The sequence below is a fragment of the Eubalaena glacialis genome, chromosome 7 (assembly GCF_028564815.1).
Source record: "Eubalaena glacialis isolate mEubGla1 chromosome 7, mEubGla1.1.hap2.+ XY, whole genome shotgun sequence".
NCBI classification, from domain to species: domain Eukaryota; kingdom Metazoa; phylum Chordata; class Mammalia; order Artiodactyla; family Balaenidae; genus Eubalaena; species Eubalaena glacialis.
In genome coordinates, this window is record NC_083722.1 from 58,784,987 (window position 1) to 58,805,998 (window position 21,012).

The 21,012-nt window shown below is 42.4% G+C and overlaps 1 protein-coding gene across 1 annotated transcript in view; it reads left to right on the forward strand.

Annotated features, from left to right (window-relative positions):
- TGFBR2 (transforming growth factor beta receptor 2) overlaps window positions 1–21,012 on the forward strand; it is a 93,574-nt gene that overhangs the window by 48,852 nt on the left and 23,710 nt on the right. Inside the window, exon 4 of the mRNA XM_061196451.1 lies at window positions 19,750–20,549. Coding sequence (XP_061052434.1) covers window positions 19,750–20,549 — 800 coding nt within the window. The remainder of the gene's footprint in view (window positions 1–19,749; window positions 20,550–21,012) is intronic.

The following is a 21,012-nucleotide window of genomic DNA, read 5'->3' on the forward strand; positions in this document are numbered from 1 at the left end:
CTCCACCATTTGTCCACAGGAGAGTTGGAGAATCTTGTCTCTTTTTTCAGGGAGTACCGTCAACCCTCCACGTTCAGGTGTGTGTGGGGGGCTTGTTAACAACAGTCTTACCCCCATTTGAGGCTGTGGACACAAGCCTGGTTGCTAATCTGTGCCCAGACTCCCCATTCAGCCAGTCCTGGGCAAGCAGCACAACCAGAGGCTATACCATTCATGGGCTTGTTAGGAACGAGCTTTATAAATGACGCTCAGCAGGATGCTCATCTTTTGAGAAGATCGTGCTCTCCCCAGTGAGATTTTCTGGGTTCAAATCTCAGCTAAGCCATTTATGAGTTGTTTGTCCTTGGGTGAACCAATTTACCTCAGTTTTCCCCTCTGAAAAATGGGGATAGAAATAGTGCTCACTTTGAATAGGATTTTTGTGAGGATAAATGTGTTTATTCATGTAGGGAACTTAGAATAGTACCTGGCACAGAGCAACTATGCAATAAATTTTGGTTGTAAAGAGTTACTATTATTCCCCTAGATTCAAATGTCTTGTCTTTGGATTTAGCCAGATGAGTGAGGCACTTTGTACCAATGTCGTGTTGCATTCTCCTTCCTGAAAATTCCTTCTGCTGACTTGTCTGTAAGTACCATCCATCATCAGCAACAGTCCTGTGAATCAGAGGGACAGGTTCACTGTAAAGAACGCTGTTAAAGAAGCTGTTCTCTGCATTGTATTGTCACCTTGCTGAGGAAGCCAGGAGAAATTTCTCTCAGCTCTCTGCTTTGGAAAGATTATTCCCCTCATGAGGACGTACTTGCTTCTGACCTTAAGGACACTTTGAAGCATATAGAGCTTCAAGTAGAGCAGGGATCAGCAAGCTTCTGTGGTAAAGGACCAGTTCATGAATATTTTGGGCTTTGCAGGCCAGAGAGCCTCTGTTGCAGCCACAGACAGTATGTAAACAGATGGACGTGACCATGTTCCAGTAAAACTTTATTTACAAAACAAGGCTTCAGGCCAACCCCCGATATACATGACCATGTTTTGTTGTATTTCTCCCTACCAGAAAAGCTCGAGTCATGCTTCTAGCAAATATGTGGGCGTGTACTTTGCATACTAACATCACCCCTGCTTGCCTGTTTTCCTACATTTACCTTCCATTTGTCTCGATCCCAGCTCCCGTTTTTACTTTTTTTTTGGTCTTCCCCCCACTACTGTGTCTATCTCTAGGTTGCATGAGATTTTTTTTTTTTTACAGGATGGAACTATCAGTAAATACGTCAGTTATATCTAGTCAACTTAGGAACCAGGAGTCTAGAAACCACTCTGACTCAGAGCTCACCTGCTGTGGTTAAATGCTCCTGGCTGACCCACAAGCTGCCTGCAGGCCCCGCAGGACCCGGAGAGGCTGAGAGTGAGGAGACGAGGAGACAGGGACTCCTGGTAGCCACAAAGTGTCCATCTTTCCTTTCTCACTGTTGTCGAGTTTCTTTTAAATGAAAACAGCCTCTTTGGTTTGCAGGCCTAAAGCTGGCAGGAAGACAAATGATTTTTTTTTTTACAATATCAGACACGCGGTTTCCTGTCTCTGTTTAACTTGCTAGCAGATCATCTCAGCCAGCTGGGTCCCCCTGGACCTGTTGTGACCTTAATAACGTTGCTTCCCGCCATCCAGCAGACCCACTCCGGGTGTGCATCACGCGTCTTGCGTACTCTATGGACTCCTCTTGGCTTCTGAGTTGGGGAGGGCTTGGACGTGCTGCCTCCTTTCTCTCCAATCTCATTTTGTGTTCGTTCTGCTCCAGCATGCGGCAGCTGGCTTCTTGGGGGAAGCTCTGAGTTCCTGTGTGTAAGAAACCAGCAGAACGATGGTGCTCTGGCAGCTCTGGGCTCTGGGTGTGCTGCTGCCTTTGAACTGTGCCCTCACGACTCAAAATAGCTGGCTCGCCAGCTGTGCTTTTTTGTTTCAAGAGAAACAAACCAGATTTACTTTCTGGTCTCAATGCAAAAGGAAAAGAAACCTAAGTGTGGAAATTTGGTGGAGAAAAGTTGTTAGAAGAGGAAGAAAATTATGGATTAAAGTCACTCGTCTAATTCCGGGGAAGAGAAATCAGTTATTTGAGGGGATGACTCAGTGCTGAAGGAGACTTGGGTCGTGAATGAGTTAGAAGCGTCCTCTGAATCCCTGAATACAGCCCCATGTCTGGCCAAGGAAATCATAAAGATTGTACATGCCAGAGGGCACTGTGACTCAGTCCAGTGAGGCTTAGCATGTATTTGAAGTGTCTTCAGGCAAAGCAACTGGCTTCTGTAGGTTTTTTTTTTCTTTTTCCCCTAAGCAGCAAAGTAAACAAAGATGCTCTGAGGCCAGATGTGGTTGCCAGCTGTGAATATTTCTACCCTGGAACCTCATCCTGACGTGAATCACAGCCGAGTGGAATCCATTAAGGACACAGTCTGTCTCGAATCCCATCCCCTAGATGTGAGTGACCAATAAAACAGTTGAGCCAGTAAGGCTGGCGTTGCTGCGAAGCTGTGGTGAAACGTCTGCAGTCTCTGCTCTCATAGTGGCCTCGTGTTCTGTAAACAACACACAGATGGGTGATGGCAAAAAGGGTCCAGGAGATTGTTTGCTACTTTCCAAGTACCTCAGTGTCCCACCAGTGGAAAAACACTGGAGCTAGCTAACCACTGGGAAACTGACCCTCATTTCCTCCCGTCCTGAACGCCAGAGGCTGTATTTACCTCCAGTTGGACATCCGGCTGACTGGCTCTTGAAAAACCTTTTCTGATCCTCAAATAACTCTTACAAGTTGCTAATTATGTAAAATCTCAGTGTTCCCAGCAATAATTATGCCTTATAAAAACTAATATTAACTTGTAAAGAAACAATTCATATTTGCTTCTTTACTTTAAAAAAATACATACACCTCATGCCACTGGCTCCAGTGTCAGGAACAATGGATCCTAAATTTAGTGATTAAAATTCCTTCCATGCCTTCTCTTTCTCCCAGGTCTCATCCCAGTCTCCCGTCAGGCTGAAGTCATTGTTCTCGGCCTTGGCTGCACATTGGAACCACCTGAGAAGCTTTAAAAATGACTCATTAACTGGGTCTTAGCCCTGCAGTTTCAGATTTAATTGGTCTGGGGCCTGGTGTCAGGATTAAAAAAACAACCCGCCAAGGTATTCTAATATGCAGCCAATGTTGGGAACCACTGAATTCAAGGCAGTTTGTTCCGCCACATCTTTTTGTATTTTTCATCATGTTCCCCATATAACTTGAAAGAGGATGGTAACAATTAGAGAGCAGTAACCACCACAGGAAGTAGCTAAATTCAGCCCTCGAGGTTAGAGGAGAAGAAAAACAAGCAAACTCACACCTGGGTCACCCCCTCCCTGGGGAATAATAGGATTCCTTAATACAGGATGTCACTGTGCTTGCCACACTTTACAAGCGAGTACCTCAGAACAAGGCCACGGGCCTCGCTGGGTAGGCATCTGAGGTTTTAGAACTGGTGAAATGATACATTCAGGGCAGGCACATTTGCAACCTGAAGGTGTGGATGGCAGGGTCTGGGTGCCAAAACCCAACCACAGTGTGGTTCAGGTGGAGCCACAGAGAAGGCAGGAGGTGTTTCGGTGACGTGACAGGTATTGATAATGTGCATAACTGGTGTGCTTTTCTAAAGCCGGCGGGTCTCCCTGTTGGAGAGGATAGTGGGGTAACTCAAGCCCTCTCTCTCTGTGTGCAGGTTTCCCGAAAACATGAAGGGCCCCTAGACAGGGTGGAAGATATGATCCAGACAGGCAGCCAGGAAAAGAATGAGAGAATCGGGGCAGCTGGGGGATCTTAACAAAGCCCAAGCTAAGTTAGTGGTCAGAGGACTGTAACACAGAGAAGGAAATGAAAAAATCCTGCTCCAGAGAGCACAGGTCAGCCCGTGGAGGATAGATATTCATAGGACGTGTCATTGTGTTGTGGGCAAAGCCTGGCACGTTTCAGGCTCTCTCTTCATGTGGGAAGGACGATCAGCACAGGGGAAGGAATGCCTAACGGCAGGGACAGGATCAGGGTTCTAACTGCCTGAAATGACCGAGATATGAAACTGAACAGATACACGTCAAGCCAGGCCTGTCTGTTCACACAGTTGATGGCAAAGGAGCAGCTTATCAGAAAGCTGGCTTGGCATCTGCTCAGGCGATAAAGACCCAGGGGGTTAGAGGTGAGTTAAGGTCATTCTGAAATTGGGGTGACCTGGTGGAGAGAATCAAAAGGAAACGAGAGCACACAAACCAGCAGTAGTCTGCGCTCATTGGTAAGAACGGTGAGAGTCCTACTGTTACCTGTCTACACGGATTACGTCCCACGTATTGGAGCTGGGTCTGGTGAAACGTCACAGAGAATCTTGAGAAGCAAGAATGATTTCAGAGACCAGATCACTTTATACTTAGACCCGGCACGTATGGGGTGCATGCTCCATGCTGGCAGGCGGGAGTCTGATAAACGTGCCAGACTTTAGGGTCTGATCAATAGGTCTTTTTAGGAGTGACTGAAGAAGACAGAGATGTTCAGCCTGAAAATGAGATGATTTAGGGAAATGGGTTAAATGCCAAACAGCATTTAATGGGAAATGGGTTAAATGCCAAACAGCAGTTTGAGAGCTGCCATCCCATAGAAGAAGGAGTCATTGCATTGTCTTTTGCTTTAGAGAACAGCACGAAAGCCAGTTAAGTGGACCTACGGGAAGACCATATTTGATTACAAAGAATATATTTTAAAATATCCCAATGTTGAGACTTTCTCCTAATAGGTCTATTGGGGTTAGATTATGGGATGATTTATAGAGGGGTGGAGTCCCTCTGTCGTAACACTTATGACAGAGGTTTCCTCTGTACCTTTCAGGAATATTCTGGAAGAGGTTGTCATACTGGATTAGACTACATGTAAGACCCTTTTACTGGGGAGAGAGGTAGGGAGGAAATAACCTAAAGGAGACTCTGCAATGGGATGTGAGGTGAGGCAATAGCTTAGTTTTGAAATATGTACAATGGGAATAAAACAATCAAATGGACTGGAAAGAAGAATTCTTCCATCATTTGGGGAAAATGTATTCTCAAAGTCTGTCTAGAATGTCAAACAGTGCTGTCCATATGCTGGAAGTTAAATTAAGCCCTGCATGCCTGGTGAGCTACTGTCCTGTTGTTTAATTAAAATGATTTGTTATTGTTTGCCTGAATTTAATTGTTTACTTTTTCTTGAGACGATGGATGGGGAATTATATCTCATTCTACACTCCTCTTGAAGTTCATTTGACTAGAACATTCTCATGGACCATTTTCTCATTGGCTAGCCCTGAATACAATTGCCCTAGGGCTTTGCAAGCAAGTCCACTGTGAATTTTCTCTGTAAGAGGGAAACAACTCTGTGGCAGAATCCCAAGGGATGTTTGCTAAAGCAGTGCTTCTCAAACTTTACTGTGTAAATGAATCTCCTAGAAAACTTTATAAAATGCAGATTCTGCAGTCAGCAGTGTAAGACAGGGCTGAGATTCTGCGTTTCCAGTAAGTTCCCAGGTGCTGCCTGCTGATGCTGCTGGCCTGGAGGCACCAAGAGACCCTTTTTGTATTGTGCCACCAGAAAATATGCAAAATATTGGAACTCCCGAGTTAGAAAGTATGTATACAATGTGATGGATTGGGGTGTGCGTGTGAGTGAGAGATGGGGCAGTAACAGAGGAAAGCTGATAGGATGTGGAGTGTCACAGAATAAGGAGGCAATTTGCTTTGCTCCTTAAATCCTGTATCTCTCCCTCTAGGGATCCCCATGTGTCTGTGCCCGGCCAGGGCTGTGACTCAGTAATGCTCCCTTTGTCTGTCAAATGAACATACCTGGAACATAGCCAGTAAACGTCTAGCGGATATCGGTACCTTTTGTTCACTTTCATCATTTTCTTTATTATAACTGGGTCCAACTTCACTAGATGTGATAAAACTGAATTTTGTCTCTGGGAAAACAGAAACCAAACCAGACAGCCAAAAAGCATCTGCCTTCCCTTCTCTCAGCGCAGTCAGACTGACTCCCTCCAAGGCCTTCTACCTGCTTTTTTTAAAAAATTGAAGTATGGTTGATTTACAGTGTTGTGTTACTTTAAGGTGTATAGCAAAGTGATTCAGTTATACATATATAAATATATATTCTTCTTCAGATTCTTTTCCATTATAGGTTACCAGAAGATATTGAGTATAGTTCCCTGTGCTCTACAGTAGGTCCTTGTTGTTTATCTATTTTATATACAGTAGTTTGCATCTGTTAATCCCATACTCCTAATTTATCCCCTCTCCCGCACTTTCCCCTTTGGTAACCATAAGTTTATTTTCAAACTCTGTGAGTCTGTTTCTGTTTTGTAAATAAGTTCATTTGTATCATTTTTTTAGATTCCACATGTAAGTGATGTCATACGATATTTGTCTTTCTCTACCTGACTTACTTCATGTAGTATGATAATCTCCAGGTCCATCCATGTTGCTGCAAATGGCATTATTCCATTCTTTTTTATGGCTGAGTAATATTCCGTTATAAATGTACCACATCTTCTTTACCCATTCCTCTGTCAATGGACATTTAGTTTGCTTCCATGTCCTGGGTATTGTAAATAGTTGCTGCAGTGAACATTGGGGTGCATACATCTTTTCAAAGTATGGTTTTCTCTGGATATATGCCCAGGAGTCGGATTGCTGGATCATATGGTAGCTCTATTTTTAGTTTTGTAAGGAACCTTCATACTGTTCTCCATAATGGTTGTACCAATTTACATTCCCACCAACAGTGTAGGAGGGTTCCGTTTTCTCCTCACCTTCTCCAGCATTTATTGTTTGTAGACTTTTTGATGATGGCCACTCTGACCAGTGTGAGGCGATACCTCATTGTAGTTTTGATTTGCATTTCTCTAATAATTAGCAATGTCGAGCATCTTTTCATGTGCTTTTTGGCCATCTGTATGTCTTCTTTGGAGAAATGTCTATTTAGATCTTCCACCCCTTTTTTAATTGGGTTGTTTGTTTTTTTGATATTGAGCTGCATGAGCTGTTTGCATGTTTTGGTGATTAATCCCTTGTCAGTCACTTCGTTTGCAGATGTTTTCTCCCATTCTGTGGGTTGTCTTTTCGTTTTATTTATGGTTTCCTTTGCTGTGCAAAAGCTTCAGAGTCCCAAGTTCTTAAAAACCAACTGATACTACCTCTAAGTATACAGAATAGTGTCCGTAAATTTTTTTTTTTTTCCCGGCCACACCGCATGGCTTGTGGGATCTCAGTTCCCTAACCAGGGATGGAACCCAGGCCCTCGGCAGTAAAAGCACAGAGTCCTAACCATGGACCACCAGGGAATTCCCGGTATTGGTCCATTTTTGAATTGCAGAACCTGCTTTGATTATTCTTAGGGCTTTCCATTGCCTGATAAAATATTACTTGTTTGAGTCTAGAACTATTTTTTTTTCTTCAAATTGTCAAAAAAGGCAACTTCTCTGTGTGCATTGAGAAAATCATGAAATCGAATCTCAGCTCAGTGTGGTGTCTGGACATATCATGGTTTAGAGGCAAAGAAGTAACGTGAAAGTATATCACTTAGATTGTAGACTTGGAAAGCTCAAGAGACGTCCTCTTCCAAGAGCTGCGGGGACTTCAGGATTTGAAATGCAGTCTCTGTTGTGTAATATCCTGCACAAAATGCGACCTTAACCCCCGGCAGCAAACACAACGTGGCAAAGAGAGATGATTTGGGGATATACAGGAGACTTGGGATAAAAATCCTCAAATAAGCTCTTTTAACAAAATGTACTCTGTGGGCTTCCCTGGTGGCGCAGTGGTTAAGAATCCACCTGCCAGTGCAGGGGACACGGGTTCGATCCCTGGTCTGGGAAGATTCCACATGCTGCGGAGCAACTAAGCCCGTGCGCCATAACTACTGAACCTGCACCCTAGAGCCTGCGAGACACAACTACTGAGCCTGCGTGCCACAGCTACTGAAGCCCACTGTTGAGCCAACAGCTCTACTGTTGCCTAGAGCCCGTGCTCCGCAACAAGAGAAGCCACTGCAGTGAGAAACCTGCACACCACAGCGAAGAGTAGCCCCCGCTCGCCGCAACTAGAGAAAGCCTGCATGCAGCAACAAAGACCCAACGCAGCCAAAAATAAATAAATAAATAAAATAAATTTATTTTAAAAAATGTACTTTGTGTTAGTCTCTTTGGAAATAATAGCGTTTTGGGACTGAATGTAAGAGTGCTTTTAATATTGTGAACTTCCTGTCTTCCCGATATCAAATCATCCTTTAAATATAAATTCTCATCAGAAAAGTGGCCACCTGTCAGTGGATCTGTGTGTACAGTAGATGAGCGAGCACAGTGACATCTGGAGACTAAGAAACACTGCACAGGTGTAAAGGACCAGGCGAGATGAGGCTGTCGATGTATAGACCTTTTTTACCTGGTACGGCAGGTTCCCCCCTTTTGCCTTACTGTGCTGGTTGGTTGGGATCTGTAATTCATGTTGACTAGAAATAGCTACAGTTGGCCTCAGTGCCTGAACTGATTTTCAAAGGAATGCATTTAAAATGTCCCCATTACAATACGGTTTGCTGAGGATTGTTGGTATATATATTCTTTACGGAGGCCTTTAGCTTTGTCATATACTTTCTCTATATCTACTGAATTGATCATACAGTTTTTTCTCATTTAAATTATTAATGTGGTCAGCGATAGGAGTTATTTTCTTTGCATATTTGTTTTTAATTTAAAATAATACTTTTTATTTTATACCCTCGACTGGATTTGGATTGCTGCCATTTTTATTTAGAATTCGTTTTTTTAAATCATGGTACCACGAGTGAGATTGTTCTGTAATTTTCTTATATTCTTTTTGTCTGCTTTTGGTTGTCCTATTTTCAGAGAACGCTTTTCCTATTCACTGAGTTTGTGTGACATTGAAATAACCTACTTCTTGAAAGTTCGGTGGCTCTCAGCTTCTTCTAGGACAGGTGTGTGTCTGGGGCTTCGAGGGGAACACTGTTGCTCAAATGTTTTCGGATACTTTTTCCCCCAATTTTTACTGGAAAAAAATTAAACTTTATGAAAACTTGAAAGAATGGAACAATGAGCCCCTGTATACCCTTTCCCTTTCTCTCTATTTACCATGTGTTAACATTTTACCACCTCCTCATTTCTATGTGTGTGGGGAGGCACTGGGGGTGGGTGTGTGGGTGTATTACAGTCCACATTCAAATTTCCCCAAAGCAGTGGGGTTGCTTCTGTTCCAGTCAAGGACCACGCGTGGCATTTGGTTATTTTGCCTCTTCAGTGTGTTTCTTGTTTCTTGTGACTCTGACTGTAAACAGGTGGGCCATTGATTTTATAGAGGCACATTCTGGATTTATCTGATGGTTCCCACTTGTTTAGACTACGATTAAACATTTTTCTAAGATTTCCACTGGCATTTTTATTGTAGGAAGTTTTTTTAGGGGGTTGACAATTCCACAAAAATCAAATTCTGACATGTGTATTCAGTCATTGATACTAAGAAATTTGACAGTAAAAGGCTTAAAGATAAAAAAATTAGGGTTATACTGTGGAAGATTTTTAACTACTCCATTTCTTTAATGTTTGTAAGATTATTCAGGTTTTTCTTGGGTCAGTTTTAGTAAGTTACACATATAAACTTTTAAGACTTTGACCAATATTGTTTTAAGTTTTCAAACTTATTGGAAAAGTTTTTCAGATCCCTTGAGTCTTGGCTGTGCCCGTGATTCTGTCTCCTCCGGGCCGTTGCCCTTGGCTATGTTTATCAGTCTCACGGAGGTTTACGTGTTGTGTTATCATGATACAACCCATTCAGGGTGTTGTTGATTCTCCCTCTTGTAACTTTGTTTTTTATTCCACTGATTTCAACTTTTATCTTTACTCTCTCTTTCCTTCTCTTTTCTTTGGTTGTGTAATCTTGTCCTTTTTCTAAATGCTCATATTGAAGCCTCTGTTGGCCAAAGATCCTGGGAGCTGCTGTCAGCATCCCTCTTGAATGACACTGCCCCTCCAACTCGCCACTAACTGGCACACCAGCCTGCTCTGCAAGGACCGCAGCTCACTGTACACACAGGCTTCCATCTGCACGTCTAGGAAATGGGAACTGATTCAGATCTAGCAGTGTGGCTGCAGGGGTTCAAAATAATCCACATGAAACCCAGTGTTTGGCATTTAGTAGGTTCTCAATAAATGAATGCTGTGCTTTTAAATACTACAATTAACTTGACTTAATTAATGACTTGAGACAGGAAATTCTCCTTTCCCACCAGCGTATCTCTCTTGAGCACAGTTTCCTTCTTTGGATCTCAGCCGGTTGCATATATATCCTGTTGCTTTAGATGAACATGTTGGCGTGTGAAAATCTCTGTGGTTAGCGTGTCACTGCCAACTTCAAACATCTCTGTGGTTGTCTTTCAGTGTTCACCAACGCACTGAGGTGTACAGAAAACGAGCATCTGTATCCCTTTCTGTGTCTTGGATAAATTACTATCTTGGTAAATTTTTGCCCAAACTCTTCACTGAGTGGAGGAATTGCAGAACTAATTCAAATATTAAAGTAGGAGCCCATCTGTCAAATTCAGCTCTGTTAATTTGGTTTTTATCAAGATGCATTAACCAACCCACATAGGCATTTTTACTCTTGGCCTTAATTTAATGTCCTTTTTACTATGTGATTTTTTGAAAAAAAAAAGAATTATAGAGATTCAGTTTTAAGTTCCTTTTAGTAATCAGTGTTGGATTTGGGCCTCACAGAGGACTTGAAAGAGCCTGGGAGCTACATGTTTCCATTGTGTTGCATGTTGTGTGCGTGCCTGTGTGTGCACGCCTGTGTGTGTGTGATTAGGCAACTTATTTACTTTTAAGTCACTCTGGAGGAACCTATACCAAGGAATTTCCCCTTGAGGTTTTCTGCCAGTTTGTGTTTTGTTTTTTTTTAATGGCGTACTAACATTTATCTTTGACATTTGTCCTTAAAAACTGTTTATTTATCAAGATTCTGACATTTGCAAATGGCTCCTTAGTTGCAAGTCAGTTTGGCTCCACTATGTGGGACACATTTGGTTGGAAAATTTTGGAATTATTAAACGGGCCTTTGGTTCATTGCTAGGGAGACATCTTGGTGGCATGGAAAGAACAAGGGCTCTGGAGCCACTCAGACCTGTGGGAAACAGGCTCTTCTCAGTTTCTTGCTTTTTTCCCCTCTTTCTTCCCTTCCCTTCCCTCCCTCTCTCTCTCTCTCTCCCCCTTCTGCCTCTGATTCCCCCCCACCCACTTCGCCTTTCTCTCTCTCTCCCTTTCCCTTCCTCCCTCCCTCCCTCCCTCTCTCCCTCCCTCCTCACCCCTCTCCTTCCCTCCCTGCCTCCCTTCATCCCTCCCTCCCTTCCTCAGTAGCCTCCTCTACAAACCAGGGCAATGAACAGAACCTGACTTGGCTGTTGAAGAAATAAAGTGAGATGCTGCTGATAAAGTGAATGATCTGTGCCAGTTCGATAAAGCCCATGATAGGGGAGTTATCTCTGTTGTCCTTAAGAGAGTTCAGAGGAGAATTTCCCGTCCTTTTCCACTGCAGAGCTCCCCTCACACATGACAGAATCCACCCTTGTCCGTGGGGCACACAACATATCACCCCAGGAGGGTCCGTCATTGGCACCCATTTCCTTCCTTACTAACTTCCCAGAGAAACAGATGAGTTTGGAAATCTCTGCTCTAGGAAATCCTGGCAGAGAGGCTAGGGCTTGATGCCTTCACTCTGCCCAGGGCTCTCTGGTTTTATGTGTGTGCCCTGTACTTCTGGGACGTCTGGCGAAGCCTGTGGATCTCTTCACAGTGATGTCTTCAAATGCATAAAATAGAACACACAGGAGTTCAAAGAAGATCAAACATAGTGTAATACAATTATCAAATATTTTAAAAAATAAATTTGTGATGTAGTAATATTTACTTCTATAGTAATGGTTTAAATAACAAGATCTAGCATCAGATTGAACAAATTGAAATGGCTAAATGATGAATATAAAGGATTCACCGAGGCCTCTGCAACACACGTAAAGCGGCATGAAAATATCTGTGGTTTCTCTTGGTGACAAAGTCATAGGTGTGGCTAATGCTGGGAAATGTGAAATTTTAGTTAAAGGTTAGAGAAAATAAAAAGATGTCATTTTGCCCGTTTAAATTTACAGACTCCCAGAAGTCTATCTCTGGAGCCCAGGCTAAGAAAGTCTGCTGTTAACAGTGGAGTGCTGCGTGTGTGTATGAACCCTGGAAAAGTTCCCCTCGTTTGTAATGCCCCCCAGAACTCTGTGTGGCTCAGTGTTACATAACAAGGGAGTGTCATGTGAACATCACCTTTTGAGCACTGGTTACCTGTGTGCCCAAGAAACAATTCATGGAGGGTTCCATATCTTGAGTGCCCTACATTCTAGGTCCTACGAAAGATTTTAGGGTTCTTCCTTGTGTAAGACTTTTCCTTCCCAGGCAGGGAAAAGATGCATATTTGCACGAACACTAGTCCACTCTGGTTCTTAGTTAAGAGCCAAGGGGAACAGTCTGCACACCTGACACGTCGTCTGAGAACTGCCCATAGTTCAGAGTTAAACCTTAGTGGACGGCCGTGAAATCACTTAGTCCAGCCCCCAGTGAAGAAAACCACTTTATCAAATTGAGAGCTTGTATAAAGTCATTCTTAATCAGCTCCCACTGATGTGAAGTTTAGAGACAGTATGGCATGGGGTTAAGAGCGGGGGTCTCTAATCAAACAGAGCTTGAGAAATTATTTAAACTGTCTGACCCTTAGCTTCCCTATCTGAAAAATTGGGTTTATAATAATAGCAGTATCTACCTCATAGGGTTTTTCTTTCAATTAAATATAAATATTATATAAAACTCTTGGCACACAGAGAAGTACATAATTTGTATTCGATAATTATGAGTTTCTGTGTAACTGGGGGCTGGCAAAAAGAAATATTTCCTGCTGGTCTCTGAGTAAAGGAGAAGCTAGCTTGTACCTACCATAGCTATAGCTGTTGGTTTTTCTAGGAGCAGCTCAAGGGTTAACTCTGAGAGGGTGTGGGTGGCTTCTGTTTAGATAAAGCCACATCCCAAAGCTTCCTTTCAGCTTGATTTGCTATTGTTAGGGTTTTTCACCACCTCTTTGAAGTTTCAAGATTGACAGATGTTAATAGATAATTCCTTCCCCACCACATTTTTACCTATAGGTTTTCAAAAAGAAATCAAAGGAAATTTGAGGGGAAAGTAACACTTTAGTTTCTGACATTAAAAGGGGGATTTCTAGAGTCTTCTTCAATTAATAAATTAAAGGAGATTTCTGTTTTTGTGTTTCCCTTAGCCTGAAGAAGACTAGAAATCAGCAAGGAAGACCCTTTTACATGTAGGGACAGGAATTAGAAAATAAAATTATCAGTGATACATGAACAGTTCATTTGGATGTTTTACACCCTTTAATGAATTGGAGACATAGCTAAGTAATTATGCAGTTAATATTTAAAATTTTTTCGTTGTGTTGTTTTCTCATACGTAAAAGAATATTCACATTGGACCAGAATGAAGTCTCTCCAAATTCTGCCAATGCATTGCAGGTTGTTAAAATAACACCAATAGAAGAGGGGCTAGAAAACTTTTTCTGTAAAGGGCTAGGTAGTAAATATTCTAGGCTTTCTGGGCCAGATGTGATCTCTGTTGTATGAACTACTTAGTTTCTTTTTGTATTTAAACAACCCTTTAAAAATGAAAAATTCACAGCTCTTGAGGCTGTACAAGAGCAGCCTGTGGGCCCTGGGGCCATAGTTTGCCAACCCCTGCTGTAGGGCATAAAGAATGGGAGGGATTTTTTTTTAATTGACATATAGTTGATTTACAATGTTGTGTTAATTTCTGCTATACAGAAAAGTGATTCAGTTATACATATATATATATATATATATATACATTCTTTTTTTTCATATTCTTTTCCATTATGGTTTATCACAGGATATTGAATATAGTTCTCTGTGCTATAGAGACCCTGTTGTTTATCCATTCTGTATATAAAAGCTTACATCTGTTAACCCCAGCCTCCCACTCCATCCCTCCCCCACCCCCCTCCCCCTTGGCAATGTTCTCTATGTCCGTAATTCTGTTTCTGTTTCATAGATAGGTTCATTTGTGTCATATTTTAGATACCACATGTAAGTGATATCACATGGTATTTGTCTTTCTCTTTCTGAATTACTTAGTATGATAATCTCTAGGTCCAACCATGTTTCTGCAAATGGCATTATTTCGTTCTTTTTATGGCTGAGTAGTATTCCATCATTGTATATATGTACCACATCTTCTTTATCCAAGAATGGGAGGGATATTGTCCCACATAAGTAATCATTCATTCAGCTTCTACAGGAAACATTTGCTGAGTACCTAAGTGCCCTGCCCTGAGTCAGCTGCTGGGTAGAGCGTGGTGATCAGTATGTGTGGATTTACCCTTGTAGAGCTTACTTTTTCATGGGAGGAACAAGCAATCAGAGAATCAAACCCATTTATTTATAAGACATTTTATGTTGTTAAAGACAAGTGGCCACCTGAAGAAAACACGCCCATTGGAGAGTCCAGATAGTAGAGGTGGAGTTATAGGAGGGGAACCTTATTTTCTGCTGCATCTCAATATCATTTCATCTGTCCCCTCAATCTTGATCTCCAGGTTCATTCTTTGCTGGACAAGAGAGACCATCCATACTTCTGCACAAGATCTTCTGTTTCACTTGTAGTTCCAATCTTTCTTGTAATCGCTTTGTCCCACCACACTGAAGCCTCTAGTCCCACCTTCCCTGGGTCCCACTCAAGCCTGACAGTGTAAGAACTTAGGTTTTCAAGATTCAATCACCAAATTGTTTCCTTCTTCCTATTCTTTAAAATTTTATTGAAGTATAGTTGATTTACAATGTTGTGCTAATTTCTTCTGTACAGCAAAGTGACTCAGTTATACATACATATATATTCTTTTTTCATGTTCTTTTCCATTATGGTTTGACACAGGATATTGAATATAGTTCCTTGTGCTATATAGTAGGACCTTGTTGTTTATCCATCCTATATATAATAGTTTGCCTCTGCTAATCCCAAACTCCCATTCCTTCCTGCCCCTCCCCGCCCCTTGGCAAGTCTGTTGTCTATATCTGTGAGTCTGTTTTTGTTTCGTAGATATGTTGATTTGTATCGTATTTTAGATTCCACATATAAGTGATATCATATGGTATTTGTCTTTCTCTGTCTGACTTACTTCACTTCGTGTGATAATCTCTAGGTCCATCCATGTTGCTGAAAAATGGCATTATTCTTTTTGATGGCTAATATTCCATTGTGTGTGTGTGTGTATACACACACACACACATACACACACACACCACATCTTCTTTATCCATTCATCTGTTGATGGACATTTAGGTTGTTTCCATGTCTTGGCTATTGTAAATAGTGCTGCTATGTACATAGGGGTGCATGTATCTTTTTGAATTATAGTTTTGTTAGAGTATATGCGCAGGAGTGGGATTGCTGGATCATACAGTGACTCTAGTTTTAGTTTTTTGAGGAATCTCCATACTGTTTTCCATAATGGCTGCACCAATTTACATTCCCACCAACAGTGTAACAGGGTTCCGTTTTTTCTGTACCCTCTCCAGCATTTGTTAATTGTAGACTTTTTAATGATGGGCCTTCTGACTGCTACGAGGTGGTACCTCACTGTAGTTTTAATTTGCATTTCTCTAAAAATTAGCAGTGTTGAGCATCTTTTCATGTGCCAGTTGGCCATTTGTATGTCTTCTTTGGAGAAATGTCTATTTAGGTCTTCTGCCCATTTTTTGATTGGGTTGTTTTTGTTGTTGTTGTTGAGTTGTATGAGCTGTTTGTATATTTTGGAAATTAAGCCCTTGTCAGTCATATCTTTGCAGATATTTTCTCCCATTCTGTAGGTTTTCTTTTTGTTTTGTTTATGCTTTCCTTTGCTGTGCAAAAGCTTGTAAGTTTGATTAGGTCCCATTTGTTTACTTTTGTTTTTATTTCTATTGCCTTGGGAGACTGACCTAAGAAAACATTGGTACAATTTATGTCAAAGAATTTTTTGCCTATGATCTCTTCTAGGAGTTGTATGGTGTCATGTCTTATGTTTCAGTCTTTAAGCCATTTTGAGTTTATTTTTGTGTATGGTGTGAGGGTGTGTTCTAACTTCATTGATTTACATGCAGCTGCCTAACATTCTCAGCACCACTTGCTGAAGAGACTATCTTTTTCCCATTTTATATTTTTGCCTACTTTGTTGAAGATTAATTGACTGTAGGTGTGTGAGTTTTTTTCTGGGCACTCTATTCTGTTCCATTAATCTGTATGTCTCTTTTTGTGCCAGTACCATGCTGTTTTGATTACTGTAGCTTTGTAGTATTGTCTGAAGTCTGGGAAGGTTATGCCTCCTGCTTTGTTTTCCTCAGGTTTGCTTTGGCTGGGTCTTTTATGGTTCCATATAAATTTTAGGATGTTTTGTTCTAGTTCTGTGAAAATGTCAGGGGTAATTTGATGGGGATCACATTAAATCTGTAGATTGCTTTGGGTAGTATTGCCATTTTAATAGTATTAATTCTTCCAATCCAAGAGCATGGGATATCTTCCATTTCTTTGAATCATCTTTAATTTCTTTTATTAATGTTTTGTAGTTCTCAGCATATTAAGTCTTTCACCTCCTTGGTGAAGTTTATCGCTAAGTTGTTTTTTTGTTTTTTGTTTTTTTGATGTGCTTTTAAAAGGGATAGTTTATTTACATTCACCTTCTGATATTTCATTGTTAGTGTAAAGAAATGCAAACAATTTCTGTATGTTAATCTTGTATCCTGCTACCTTGTTGAATTTGTCTATTCTTTTTAATACATTCATGTATCTTCCTCCAAAATAGTGATTTTTTTTTTTCCTTTTGGTTGCTGAAATTCTGATGTTTGGGGGTACTTTTCATGTTTTTACTGGCATCAAATAGATGTAAGACCTAAGGCTTTCATCTACAATAGTCAGTGGAAGTTGGCATTTCCACTTAGAACTTCCCTTAAGAATAGGTAGTTAATCATAGGGCCACTTGACATCATCTTAGTTTCATTTCTCTCTGTGCTTCATTAAGTGAAGGCATCAAATACCATTTAGGTAATGGGTTCCCTTTGAGAGATTATCTCTGTTCCACCTGGACTGTATTCTCATCACTTTTTAAAATACAGCACCGGTAGGTGAATACTGCCAATTATATAATTATGAATCCATCCTTGGACATGATGTCTGGTCCCAAACCACCTACCCAAACTTTCCTCTCTATTCCTTTGTGCACAGTTGTCAGTTTGGGACTCCTGCTCTTCCTTAGATCCTGTATTCTTACTTCTTCACATAACATTCCTTCTGCCATCATTGACTGCTTCCCATCCTTCACTGGCCAGCTCACAGTCCTTACCACTGTGCCAACCCTGTCTCTCTGTCTTTCCCACACTCCAGCGATGGGGGCACGCATTAGCTTCCATCCCAGACTGCTGGATGTTGCCAGGCAGGTGTAGACACATCCTAACTTCTCTGCTGGGTCATCTCCGCTTTGAGGGCTGTCCCATCCCCTAGTAGGACCTCAGTAGTGCTGTGTTTAATGAATGAATCTAGCTTCTGAGCATGAGGACTGCTCCTTAGTGGGCACCTTTGAGAGAAAATGAATGACTGATAAAGTAATAGAATTCTGGCATCCGTTCCCAGTGGAGACAGGCTAGCACAAAGCTCTCCCTGAACTGTAACTATGTTTCCCTGACTCTTGCCCACTGAGCATCTCCATCCACGTTCTTCTTCCCAAGAAGAAAACTATTTAACCAGAGCCAACCAAGGCCAGCTCATGAATCAAAGTTTGAGGAACAAGACATTGTAGTTACTTAGCTGGTGATAAGGGCTCTTCTCCATCCCCCACAGAGCCTGCCTCAGTGGTCCCAGTCAGGAAACTGGCCTGCACTTCCTTCTATAACTTCTCTCACTAATGTTTCCATTATTGCTACTAAATATCCCTGTTCTATGAAGCTATAAATCACATGACACTGAAAAGAGAAACATTAGGGGGATATAAGGTAACTGACTTCCAAAGAGACCCTTGCCATAGACCAGTAGGCCCAGAGCTGATGTTTCGTGGTAGCCTGGGTGTTGAGCAGAACAGGACAAGTTAGAGTTTACAAAAGAGCACAGACTGCGGCAGGACTGTGGCTGTCTCTTTGTTTTCACCAGATACCATATACATGAGCACTTTGGAGGCAGGAGTTGTCATTTTCTATATTCCCAAAACCTCCTGCAGTGCTTGGAGCTTAGTGACCACTCAGTAAATGCTTCATCCATTTATTCAACACTTACTTATTAAGGCCCTCATGTGTGCTAAGTGCTGGTTACAGTCATGGAGAAGAAAGGCATGGTCCCTGGCAGCATGGAGCTCTCAGTCTGCTGGGGTGGGGAAAGTAGGGAAAGGCAGATATGAAACCACTAAATGAAGTCATAGTTATTTAACTCAAATTGTGCTCACTTGTTGCACAGGAAAAATGTGGCATGCTATGAGAATATATAAAATAGAATGTTTTCCTAAATTTCCTTTAGGGAGTGACGTTTAAGCTGAGTTTTGTGGGGGTTTTTTGTGGGTTGTTTTTTTTTTTTTTTTTTTTTTTAGCAGAGAAAGATTTATTGCAGGGCCATGCAAGGAGAACAGGTAGCTCATGCCCACCACCGCCCCCCCCAAAAACCCCGAATCTCCCGAAGGGTTTCAGCAAAGCATTTTTTAAATTGAAGTATAGTTGATTTACAATGTTGTGCTAATTTCTGCTGTCCAGCAAAGTGATTCAGTTATACATATAGGTACATCCTTTTTTTTAATATTCTTTTCCATTATGGTTTATCCCAGGAGATTGAATGTAGTTCCCTGTGCTATACAGTAGGAACTTGTTGTTTATCTATTTTATATGTAATGGTTTGCATCTGCCAACCCCAAACTCCCAATCCATCCCTCTCCCACCTCCCCTACCCCTTGGCAACCACAAGCCTGTTCTCTGTGTCTGTGAGTCTGTTTCTGTTTTATCGATAGGTTCATTTGTGCCATATTTTAGATTCCACATGTAAATGATATCATATGGTTTTTGTCTTTATCTTTCTGATTTACTTCACTTAGTATGATCATCTCTAGGTCCATCCATGTTGCTGCAAATGGCATTATTTCATTCTTTTTTATGGCTGAGTAATATTCCATTGTATACATGTACCACATCTTCTTTATCCATTCCTCTGTCGATGGACATTTCGGTTGTTTTTATGTCCTGGCTATTGTGAATAGTGCCAGCAAACCACTTTTAAAAACCAGGCATGGGAGGGGCATCCCAGGGTATGTGATTAGCTCATGCACAATTCTCTGATTGGTTGATGTTGAGTTTTGATTTCTAAGATGAGTTTTGAGGGAAGAGTAGGAGATATTGACTAGATGGCCAGAGGCAGGCAAGACTGGACAAGTGCACAATAGCATCCATGCCTGTAATAAAAACTCACCATATGTTGTCCATAAAAACTATGCTGAAGGTAAAACCTACAATACTTGGGGTGTGGACCACTTCCTTCCAGGGCACACCTGCTGACCCAGCTCCTTCTCTCCTTTGTTTCCACCTCAGAATATGCCACCAACAACCCCGACTTGCTGTTGGTCATCTTCCAAGTGACAGGTGTCAGCCTCCTGCCGCCGCTGGGCATCGCCATTGCCGTCATCGTCACCTTCTACTGCTACCGCGTCCACCGGCAGCAGAAGCTGAGCCCGGCCTGGGACTCGGGCAAGCCGCGCAAGCTGATGGAGTTCAGTGAGCACCTGGCCATCATCCTGGAGGATGACCGCTCCGACATCAGCTCCACCTGCGCCAACAACATCAATCATAACACGGAGTTGCTGCCCATTGAGCTGGACACCCTGGTGGGCAAAGGGCGCTTCGCTGAGGTCTACAAGGCCAAGCTGAGGCAGAACACGTCTGAGCAGTTTGAGACCGTGGCCGTCAAGATCTTCCCCTATGAAGAATATGCCTCCTGGAAGACGGAGAAGGACATCTTCTCGGACATCAACCTCAAGCACGAGAACATCCTGCAGTTCCTGACAGCTGAGGAGCGCAAGACGGAGCTGGGCAAGCAGTACTGGCTGATCACCGCCTTCCACGCCAAGGGCAACCTGCAGGAGTACCTGACGCGCCACGTCATCAGCTGGGAGGACCTGCGCAGGCTGGGCAGCTCGCTGGCCCGTGGCATCGCGCACCTGCACAGCGACCACACACTGTGCGGCCGACCCAAGATGCCCATCGTGCACAGGGACCTCAAGAGCTCCAACATCCTGGTCAAGGGAGACCTCACCTGCTGCCTCTGTGACTTCGGCCTCTCCCTGCGGCTGGACCCCACTCTGTCTGTGGATGACCTGGCCAACAGTGGGCAGGTAGGGCAGCCCCGGCCCCCTTGGGCCCCTCCCCTTGCTACTGGCACCCCTCCTTCTCATCTCCATCAGCCCTGCACTCTGACACTGGTCCAGGGAATCCAGTTAATCCTGACTGCACCCCGCTCTCATGCCAGGGTACCTCTGCCAACCAGCAGCTTTCTCTCCCTGGTTCTCCAGATCCTTACCAGCTTAGGACAGGCATTTCTCCTTGAGTCAGTCCTCATTTCTCTTCCATTTGGACATTATTTTCCTTTGCTTCGAACACTGCTAGTACTGTATCTCTATCTTTTTCCTGTCTTAGGGTTGTACTCAGCCCTTGCTACTCTGTAGTCTTGGTCCTTATATTGGTTTTTTTTTTTTTTTTTTTACCATTTTAGAAGGCAGTCTCCTTGAAGTCCAAATCCACATCTATTTGGTCACATCCATCACAAGGCCTTGAACAGGGAAAGTGACCAATAAGTAT